Source organism: Xiphophorus hellerii, chromosome 16 (assembly GCF_003331165.1).
Source record: "Xiphophorus hellerii strain 12219 chromosome 16, Xiphophorus_hellerii-4.1, whole genome shotgun sequence".
NCBI classification, from domain to species: domain Eukaryota; kingdom Metazoa; phylum Chordata; class Actinopteri; order Cyprinodontiformes; family Poeciliidae; genus Xiphophorus; species Xiphophorus hellerii.
The window spans coordinates 6,682,008-6,692,874 of NC_045687.1; the positions used below are offsets into that span (position 1 = coordinate 6,682,008).

General features: G+C 37.5%; 1 protein-coding gene across 2 annotated transcripts; it reads right to left on the reverse strand.

Annotated features, from left to right (window-relative positions):
* Positions 1 to 6,702: 6,702 nt before the first annotated feature.
* Positions 6,703 to 9,069, reverse strand: 42sp43 (P43 5S RNA-binding protein). Of its 2 annotated transcripts, none has more exons than XM_032586441.1 (9): positions 8,739 to 9,069; positions 8,565 to 8,665; positions 8,403 to 8,499; positions 8,208 to 8,296; positions 8,015 to 8,088; positions 7,836 to 7,916; positions 7,321 to 7,550; positions 7,186 to 7,239; positions 6,703 to 7,119 (listed from the first exon to the last, which is right to left on the reverse strand). In XM_032586441.1, exons 1-9 carry the CDS (start codon positions 8,856 to 8,858, stop codon positions 6,859 to 6,861), a joined length of 1,107 nt encoding a protein of 368 aa, XP_032442332.1. In that variant the 5' UTR covers positions 8,859 to 9,069; the 3' UTR covers positions 6,703 to 6,858. The 2 variants fall into 2 exon arrangements, with proteins under 2 accessions (XP_032442332.1, XP_032442333.1); XM_032586442.1 differs by having other exon boundaries at positions 8,403 to 8,485; positions 8,739 to 8,870.
* Positions 9,070 to 10,867: the final 1,798 nt, after the last annotated feature.

The window sequence follows — 10,867 nt, forward strand, 5'->3', positions numbered from 1 at the left end:
TACAGAATAATTTGTCATTAAATACGAAATGTCAATCCTTCACCATTAGAAAGACAGATTTCCTCAGCTTATTCTGCCCACTTCACACTTTCTTCTTTATGTCATTTTTCATGACAGCATAAAAAGGCAACAATGCTTAAAGAAAAATCATTTTACCGTGAAAAATCACCTTATCAAGATAGGTGGAGAAAAGAAAAAGAGATGTATCAAGGGAGATTATTTAATGATTAAATGAAATGATAAACAGCCAAACTGCTAATGGCAAATTACTTTTATAACAACAGGGTTAGTGGGAAAGCATAATGTTTCTTGTCCTGCCAGTCGACTTAATGTGCAGGACAAAACAGTCAATTATGCAGTGGTCCAGTGGAGAAAAAAGGTTCCACACAAATATCAGACTGTCTGAAGGAAAAAAACAAACAAACACTATCAATCTCTGTCTTCTTGGATGACTTTCAGCTTGCTGCTCACTGCTGTGTCTGTTCCAGTTTCCTAGAAACTGAGGACTCCTGCCTGCAAAGACCCTTTGAAAACCAGATCAATTTGCGTTGGCAAATTTTTGCCACCGTATATGATACAATACACCACTAAGGTTTATTAGTCCACATGCTGTCTCTGCTTTATTGAAGTTTTATCATTGCTCATGGAGTTGCTGCACTATACAACTGGGAACAAGACACAGAGGAAATAAATGACATATTAGTTCAATAAAAGGTCACTGCTGGATCAAGAAAGGGTAAAAGTTGGTCTTTTGAATGACTCATTTTAATCTTACTTTCAAAATAAAATCTCATTATCCAATTTGTGTGTCAGAAGATTAAATTTAACTTTTTTTCTAGTTGGAATCAAAAGTTCCATAGTTTTTTTTACATTTGTGCTTCACAATGAATGCAACCAAATTAAATTGTCAACCTGCTGACCTGCAGTCTTGCATAATCCAGTCAAAAATAACCACTAATTTCTGTGAGTGCTGCATCCAGTTTGAAACACACACCACAGGATAAAAATGTAACCTTTCTTGAAATTATTTCGGATGGGTTACGAAGCAATCTGTTTTCCTAAGTATATATTTTGTTGAGACAGCAGAAAATCCTCTGGAGAATTTACACCCAGCAGGTATGCAAGTGTACTGCTTTGCAAGCTGTATATATTTATGTATACATTGTATATTCTGCATAATCATCCAAATAGGGAGGGTAGAGACAGCGGAAATAAGCCATCAATGGTGAGTCACAGTCATTTGCAGCCGTCAGCGAGCCTCGTACAGATACGCAAGTGAATCCGGTAAGTCCACTTCTTTAATGTTGTATTTTAGATTAATTAAAAGCATGAAGGCCAGCCCAGAATCCATCTTCAGCATTTTTTATTATGCTTATCAGCACTGAAAGTACACCATAATCTCCAGCCTTATTCTGCAGTTTGCACTAGATACAGGAGTGTAAATGCAGGAGAAACCCTGCCCATCAAGTCCAGATGATGGGAGGATTTTCAATCTACTTTTATATCAGGCATAGACATAACTTTTAAAAACGTTTCCATTTCTTTGTCTCAAAGAAATGAGGAATGAAAAAAAGGTTTCAGTTGTTTCTGATTGGTTGCAACATGTTCACCAAATTCCATCTCTGATTGGCTGACCAGTCGTGGCAACGTCTCACTATGGCTCAGAGGCTCCGGCTGCCTGAGAGAGAAACTGAGAATCAGTCTCAGAAAGAATCAGAACCACAAGAAGCCTTGGCCGTCTGATCAGAACCGGGACTGATTAGAGTTGTCGATTAGGTTTTCAAAATACTTTAGGCTGCTGAACTGTTGTTTTTTTCCCCCCCTGTCCAGTTAAGCTGGGGAGACAAGCTTCAGCTTAACTAGCAAGACTCATGCATAAAGTTGCACATAAAGTTCCAGAGGAATCTGCATAGTGGGTAACCACTAATACCAAAGTCAGTTTCAAGTAAGAGGTGACACAGCAGCCTGGTTTTGGACCACACAAGGCTTTCTTTGTTCTGTTTGATTGTGGTAGATGGCCAAAGCCCAGAGGACATTTTCAAATGAACTTGAGAGTAAAGATCCATCCTCTGCATTAGTTCCCCTTCTTAAGAGTAAAATTTGGTCTTAGGACTTCTGATTAGTTTAAAATCCACCTTTAAACTTTTAAGAAAGGTCAAGAAATTCTTTGATTAAAATGAAAGCTTTTGATCAGATAGAAAAATATTGTGAACATTCATTTCTTCCCACTTTTTCCCTGTAGGTTTGTTTCCTAACCTTATTAAAATGCCAGGTTCTGTGATGAAATAATGAGTCCATTTCAAAACTTAGTCCAAACATGTGACATTTATCAAGGCAATAACCTGATATTTTATGCTTGAGAATCCTAAAATTAATACTTTTAGAAGTACGTTTTGTCATTTTCCATCAGTTTTTTTTTTATAGAAATCTGTCAGCATCGGAGATTTTGAATGTATTTTCCAAAAGTTTTGCAAAAGTACCAGACACTTATTGTCCTCTTTACATGACATTAAAGACTTTCTACTGAATGTAGTTCTGAACTCTGACCATATCAGTCTAAATTCATTTTCCTCTGCTTCAGTCATTCTTTTGTTGTTTTGGATGCATGTTTAGTTTCACTGTGATGCTAAAACTGCAATTGTGTAGCAAAGATTTTCAGTCAAAACTGGACAGCATTTGGAACATTTAGTGTTTTGAAAAAACAGTTCCATAAAAAGGAAAGTAATCCCAGTTTATGATGCAGCCACCACTATGATTTTCTCTGAGGATTGTTGAGTTGTTTTTGCATTAAACATATCTTTTGGAATAGTGACTCAACGTTCAGTTTGGTTTCATCAGGCCAATTTTAGCCAAGCTTAAATGTTTTCTTTGAAAGAAAAGGTTTCTGTTTTGCATTCCTACTAATTTGTCCAGAAATGTAGAAAAAAGAGAAGATTTGTATCACATGTAGAACACAACCAGAGCTTGGCAGAAAATCCTGGAGCTCCTTCAGCGTTGCCATCAGCAGGTTGGCATCTCTGCTTTAACTGTCTTTAGTGCACCATTGCAGATATATAAAGCTGTGGTGTTTTTACAACCTCATGACTAAAACATTTCTACCACAAGTCTCTTTTAAATCTTATAAAATATTATAAACTCATATTGCAAATTACGATTTAAGATGAAAGAGAAAATGTAATAAGGATACAATTAGCGTTGCAGTTTGTTCCTGGTTAGCAAATTCACTATGACTAAAGCTGGGTGTGTACTCAAGACAGAACATTAAAATAAAAATTTATTCATTAAAGTTTTAGTTTAAGGGTTTCCCACTATTGTAACCAGATTACATTTTTTTTATTCTAACAGTGTTGTTTGTTTTACAGTTGAACTGAGCTAGATCACATTATGGTCTCATTTTGTTAAACAAAAACCTGATATGACTGGTTTGTGTAAACTTAAATATTCACTACTGTACATTAATATAATTTAAAGAAGTCTATCAAACTCCTACTAAGGTTACGGCAAATAACTCGCTTAATCTCGGTTGAAAAGAAAAGTAAAATAGGCCAAGGAATAATACCAGAAGAAGGCAGGGGAGCTGATTTTGTTTGCACCTGTGCAGAAGGCGTCTCCTCGTCATCTACTTTCTCCTGTTGGTTTGGTATGCATGTGTGTTTCTGCTATGAAAAGCCTTAAAACAAGGCCATGGGAAAAGAAGAAACTGGAGTGGTTAAAGGTTTTGGGTCATCTATTCTGGAACATGCAGGCTAAATCAGGACATGACGACTGTAGTTAACCTACTTTGATTCATCTCCTTGTTTCGTTTTCTTTGCACAGCAAGAGTGCAGATTTTTTTTTTCGTTTAGGATTTTCTGTGAATAAGACTGGAAAGAAAGTGGATTACTATTTAAATTAAAAATGTCTCAGCAGAATAATGAATTTTGCAAAGTAACAAGATATGATGGGGTTGCAGCGTTTGGGCTTTGAAGTAGTGCAAAAGTTTAAATACGTTCATTATGGGCATGGATTTTACACTCATTTGTGGCATTTAATTATGTCTTTGAACAATTTTTTTCAGGGTGGCTTGATAATATAACATACATACTTAATTTTGAATTGTGTATTTTCTGTAATCCACACAGAGAAACTGTACATGCATGCTCAAATAGATTAACACCCCTTCATACAAGAACAAATGTGGAGGTCTTTATAGTGTCAAAGTCTCAACAATCGGAACAAAAAAATACCCCTTTCAAATGAAAAAAATGTGGTTAAAGGTGTTCAGGAACAAACAGGTGCCACTTGAACAGAGACGGTGTCGACCAAGACAGAAATGCCTGCTAAAAACTTAAAGCTCAACTGAAATTTTCATTACATGGGAGACAAGTTTCTTTCAGGGAAAAAATGATTATATTGAGATGTTCATGTCTAGAGGAATCAATGTCTTTCAGACATAAGGATTCTTTTACTGTAAAGAACAGCAATGGTATCATGACGCTGATGTTCCGGTTTGAGGTCTGATACTGGTGCATTGCAAAAAACAAATTGAAGACCTATCCCAAGAAACCAACCAGATTTATGGACCAGAGAAAATCCTTATGTTCAAATGTGTTCATACAGCTCTTATTTTCAATAATGATGCTAGATCTTGGGTCATTCTAAGCCCCCCAAAAGAGAGACTGGTTCAAATGAATTATTAAAACCCAAAGTATATTAAATTCATGCCTCAAAACTTCAGAGTAGAACTATAAGCTACTGCAAATTTTATCAAACTTGCTTAAATTTTGCAACTCTAGGGGCAGAAATGTTATCCTAAGAAAATAGTTTGAAGTTGTTTTTCTTCAATAAATGTCAAAATAATTTTTAGAATTACTTAATGTACTCTTTATGGAAATAAAACAAGTTTAATTATCTTGCCTAAAGTCAAAGAAATCTCATTTGAAACTTGTCATGGAGAAAGATTCAGTTTCTCCCCCCAGCCTTTGTGACAAGACGCAAAGTGTACCTCAAAAAGTTAAAGATCATGCTTTGTGGATAATTGACATGGCATTTTCTGAAAGCAAAGTCCTAAAGCTGAGGTTTACAGTTTGATTCATAGATTTTACTAATCAGGTCATTTAATGGCAACAGGAAATACCGTTTCTGTGCCAATGAGGAAAGCCAGCGACATCTCAACTCCACAACAGCAGAAATTTTTCAGCTCAAGCTAAAAACAATGTTCACCTTTCTGAAACATCTACCTTTCCTTAGCATTTGACTGAAAGCCACACTGCACACCCAAAGCAATTTTAACTTGAAGAGGCAGTCATTAAGAGGCTTTTATCTTCACTTTGTAAATAAGCTTTACAGCTAGTACACCCAAGACAATTAGATGATTCAGAGAACAGCTAAAGCTAGCTGCAAATTTTATCAAACTTGCTTAAATTTTGCAACTCTAGGGGCAGAAATGTTATCCTAAGAAAATAGTTTGAAGTTGTTTTTCTTCAATAAATGTCAAAATAATTTTTAGAATTACTTAATGTACTCTTTATGGAAATAAAACAAGTTTAATTATCTTGCCTAAAGTCAAAGAAATCTCATTTGAAACTTGTCATGGAGAAAGATTCAGTTTCTCCCCCCAGCCTTTGTGACAAGACGCAAAGTGTACCTCAAAAAGTTAAAGATCATGCTTTGTGGATAATTGACATGGCATTTTCTGAAAGCAAAGTCCTAAAGCTGAGGTTTACAGTTTGATTCATAGATTTTACTAATCAGGTCATTTAATGGCCTGATTTAATGGTACATTTGCAGTAACATTTGCAGTTACTGCAAATGTTACTCACATTTGCAGTAACTGCAAATGTGAGTAACATTTGCAGTTACTCACATTTGCAGTGAGTAACTGCAAATGTAAACTGTGAGCTCGACTGAACATGCAAGTCAGCTGTTGTAACTTGATGTACAGGCTATAGAGCGGCCAAGCAGATAGCCAGAGGCTGACAAGCGGAGAAAGTGACCTTCAGAACAGGGGCGAGAAATGGCATTCAAACTTTATCTGTCAGCCAGTTACAGATCTTTGAAATTAAGCTCACCCTGCTTCACTGAACCAAGAATCTTTTAAACACAAATGTACAGCGGCCTATTCAAAGACTACAGTGATAAAAAAAATTCTATTTTCACCTGCTAAAGGTCATAACAGATCAGATTTTAAAGCTTCAAGAAACATGTTCACCCTTAAAGGCCAAGTTTAAACCAGTTGCAAAATTAAATCAGAAAATATATTTGAGTCTAAATCTGAACTCAACTTTACAGCTTTTGATTAATTTCATTTTGACTGGAAGATTTCAGTTAGAGAACATCCACATCACTGACCAGGAAAGCTAAAATAACCCACTTTTACTTAAGTCACAACTAGCTAGTCTTATTTTTAAAGTGTTGAGACATTTTTTCCAAACACATTCAAGCCTTCATCTGGACAAATATGCAGACTTTCTTCTAATCCAATCCACCCCCAAAGTCACTGTGATTCAGCCTTTAGTCATGTGCAGTTTTGTTCATTTCTATTGAGCGCCAACCAAAATCTGCAGCCCAAGCAGGCACACAAGGGCTGCAGGAGGACAGCAGCTGTTTGAGTGGGCAATCATCAAGATGCTTACCATTGCAATTAAAAGTCAATGGATAGCTGATCACTTGTTACAGATTGGCAGACCTCGCAACAGAATACCAAGTCAGTAACAGCTTTATGTTAAACAAACTTATTTTATTGGGTCAGCATACAAGAAACTCAAATCTTTAAAGGGAACTTGGTTTTCTCCATGTTTTCAAGTCATAAAATTAGAGTTAAACTAAATAAAAGGGCCCCAATTAATCCAGCAAAACAAAATGCAGTCATTGTGTGCATTAACTTCTCACTGGTGCAGCCTCTAGGACCTCGAAAGGACGGGGTTGCTTGATCCCAAACAAGTCTCGTAGGTTGACTTCTGGGTCCACATCGTGAGGGATCTTTCGTTCATTGAACAGGCCCGAGAGGTTCGCTTCCACTTTGGCACGTCTGGAAATCCGCATCCGAAGCGCAAAGAGGCGACCCAGGTTCTCCTCAACTAATGGCTGACTGTTTCCATTCAGGCGCTTCTGCCAGGTTTTCTTTGGTCTCTTCCATTTCTGTTGGGAAAAAATAAAGTTAAAATGAGAGAATTTTCAACAAAATGTTATATTTTTAAGCATTACCATCATTGTGGTGGCAGTGGGATCATGGCGACGAAGGTGCCTTTGCAAACTTTCCTGTGGGATAAAAGATACTTATTTTGATTCTAAACAAATTCAATCATGTTTATTATGAAGGCAACGTTTTCGGATACCAACCCTCATGGCGAACATCCGAAGGCAGTCAGGGAAGGAACACTTGTACTTCAGCAGCTGAAGGTGCACCTTGCGAATGTGGTGCTCCAGGTTAAAGGTCGTGGAGAAATAGGCCTGGCAGTTCTCTCTTGGACACATGAGCACGGGCTTATGGGAAGCATGGCTTCGTTTGTGCCTTCGCAGAGAACCGGCTTTCTTAAAGACCTTCTTGCAGACCGAGCAGGTAAAAGTAGCTGTGAACCGGAAGTGATTAATCAGACGCTGCATCCAAGACATGATGATTTTTAGCCAGACTTGACCTAAGAGAAAAGCTTATTCGGGATGAGAAAATCACACATTTCCTTTGACTTTCTGAATCAAATTTAAGTGATTCAGAGTTTGATACTGCACCAGTCACTTTCTGGAATAAGATTTTATGCAAACCTGCAAATCTCAAATTAATGTTGGCTTATCACAACACCGTCTGAGCCAGCTCTTGTTCCAGCTGTATTTTTAAACATGGCAAGTACATTTTTTACCTGGGTGTTTGGCCATGTGTTTCAGAAGTTTTCCCCAGGTGTGTTCAAGCACCTGGCAGCCATCATGATGGCAGCGATAACCTAACGATACAAAACAGATAAAACCTTCTCCTGAGAACATTTTAAAGCTTCTTTTTACAGATTAAGAAATGCCAGCAGTCAGCCAGTAGGAATCAAACCTGCATGCTTCTTCTCATGGGCTTTGCGGGCAATGTGGGAGTTGAATGTTGCAGTACATCCATTTTTAGAACATCTGTACTCCCAGACAGAGTGAACAAACACTAAACATTAGAAAAATGTTCCTTACAAAAAGTAGCAGTTAAAGTGTAGTAAACAGCATTTTCTTTAAATGCAATTCAAATTGGTACATACTTGAACACTGCTGGCACATTATGCTCCTGTAAGTGCAACTTCATCATTTTGCGCTTCTTGAAGCTGAGGGTGCAGTTCGGCTGGCTGCACTAAAGGGAAACAGGGTTTTTTATTATTATTATTCAAGTTACTCGATGGCATCAAACTGAACGCTACTTTGTCGCCATCTAGTGGGAGAACGTAGCCGACACAAACCTTGAAAATGTTTTCTTCATCTCCATGAGCGACGCGCAGATGCCTTTTAAGTTTGTGTGCGAGGACGAAAGCCTTTGCGCAACCTGCAACATTGCATCTTAACACCAGAAATAAGAATGAGATGCTTGTTAATGAAGTGCAGATTAAGGTTGGTGTACTTACTGGAACTGTCTCTTCCCTTCATGCTGAAGCAAGTGGCGTCTCAGGTGGCATTTCCTCTTGAAGCTACGACCACATCCAGCGATGGCGCACAGACACGGGCGCTGTGGAGACGCATGTTAACAGCGCCTGCTTTGAAACAAGTGATGCGAGAGTTATTTAAAGCATTGGCCTTACTGCTCCGGTGTGCACAGTCTCGTGTTCTTTCAGCTTCCACTCCCTTGGGAAAGTCGCTCCACAATCTGCGTGTGTGCAGCTGAACAATAGCGACCTGTCCAGAAAACCATTCATCGTCATCCAATATCCAAAGTCTTAGCGCTGGGAGGCCGCCGCGTTTTCACAGCTTCTCTTATATTATCTCGAACACAATTAACTCTAATTAGTGAGCAGCAGGTGAGTCAGGTTGTTGTTTTTTTAAACTTCAAAACAAAAGCTGAAACTAATTAACCTAATTAAACGAACAGGGAACACAGACATCAGACACCAGCTGCTCACCATGCCTCCCAAGAGGGAGGCATGGTGAGAAGTGAGGTGACAATAGGTAAACGCCACAAGGTGTTGAAATGGTTTACATACTCTTTTCTTGTATTACTAAACAAGTAAGGATGTTTTATTTCAGTCAACTGTTTTAAGTTAATTCGATTTCAAGACATTACATTTGAAGAAAAGTTCAAAATCTGCCTGTGCCCTTTATTTTTAAATGCAAGTGTAATGTAGCTTTGTGAACGTTAGAGGGCAGTGTATCACTTTCCCGATCACAAGTGTATCTCAGTAAATCAAAAATACATAGAAAAGTGAAACAACTACGTTGACTCACTACACATTGGAGTGATGTCTGTGATGCGTTTATTTCTAGTGATTATGATTATATTTTGCTTACAGCAAATGGAAATTTACGTTCTCATAAAAAATAGTATGCCTAAAATACCTGCAAATGTTTCCTGAGCCTTTACACCAGTGTTTCTAACCCTGATCTTCAGGGGTCAGTGTCCTTCATGTTTTAGATGCATCTTTGCTCCTGCATGTTATCAGGTGCTGCAGAAGCCTGTTAGTCACCCATTCATTCAAGTCAGGTGTTTGGCAGCAGGGAATCTTCTAAAATATTCAGAGATTGGGTCTCTGAGAACTAAATTTAAGAAGCAATGCTTTAAGCCACAGGTGTCCTGCAACTTCCAGAGTTGTCTCTGCAAAACCCGTGAAGCAAATCATTTGCAGGACTCTGGAGAACTTGACTGCATATTGAGGAGATAATTATCCAATTTGATACAGGTGTGTATCAAATTGGAGCTAATTTGCAGCTAAAAGTTGCAGTAGATCGGCCTTCGAGGACTGGAGTTTGCTCTGCACTGTATCTCAGGCTGATTTGGTTAAAAAAAAAAAAAAGCTGACTTTCAATCATTTCTGGCACAGCTTCATCATATTCCAGCAGTCAATTTTATTTTCTGGGCGGATTCTGTATTTAAAAAAAACAAACAAACAAAAAAAAAAAAACATTTGTCCCTTTCTGATGAATTTGCCTTGCCACCATCTTCCTGCATGTCTTTTTTCCCCAATGATGTCTCAAGAGGGTAAATTAAATATTCAGAGTCCACATGTGTTTCCATTAGTGGGAAGTATTTAGGTTGAGTAGAAGAATTTGCCTCAGCAGGGGACTAGAGCCTGGAGAAAACAAGACTGAGACATCAGCACAGTGCAGATTATTAAAGTTCAAGTTCTGGCTAAAGTCAGAAATCCTGAGAGATGTGTAGAATTTTCTGTCCACTGCGTGATGTTTTTGTAGTGCTAATGTAGTGGCACATCCAGATTAGTATTACTTTTTCCCATCTTTTCTCAGCTGAGCATAGTTAAATCAGAAATAGGCTGTCATTTATTACTCTAACCATGTTATTTTCACTGGGAATGAATGCTGTAGTTGACTTTGTTCTGACATTATTTTTTAAAAGAATATGCCAAGATACCTTGCTTTAAAATATAAAATAAGATTTCACAGAAGACATCCCACATGTTATTTCTATGAACATGAAAAATGTTAAGTATCTCACTGATTTTAAAAAAATATAACAAAGTAGTATACAATAAGTACATAATTCTTTGAGTTTATTTTTGATTACCAAGATATTCAATTCTTAAAAAAATATTAGGATAAATATCAGTAATAAAACATTTCGTGCGGTGCTTTGATTCAATCAACTTAACTCAACTTCATGCCAAATCTTAACTTTGTTGTAGAGTTTTCATCCCAATATGTCATATTTGGTTTTCTTTTTTGTGCGTCAAGGATAAATGTTTCTATTTTGGTCTCATCT

Coding starts and splice junctions, on each gene's coding strand:
- 42sp43 (XM_032586441.1), bottom strand. CDS start 8,858: ATGACGATGAATGGTTTTCTGGACAGGTCGCTATTGTTCAGCTGCACA. Junction 7,917..8,014: donor CCATGAGAAGAAGCATGCAG/GTTTGATTCCTA, acceptor TTGTATCGTTAG/GTTATCGCTGCCATCATGAT. Junction 7,551..7,835: donor ACACATGGCCAAACACCCAG/GTAAAAAATGTA, acceptor TCCGGTTCACAG/CTACTTTTACCTGCTCGGTC.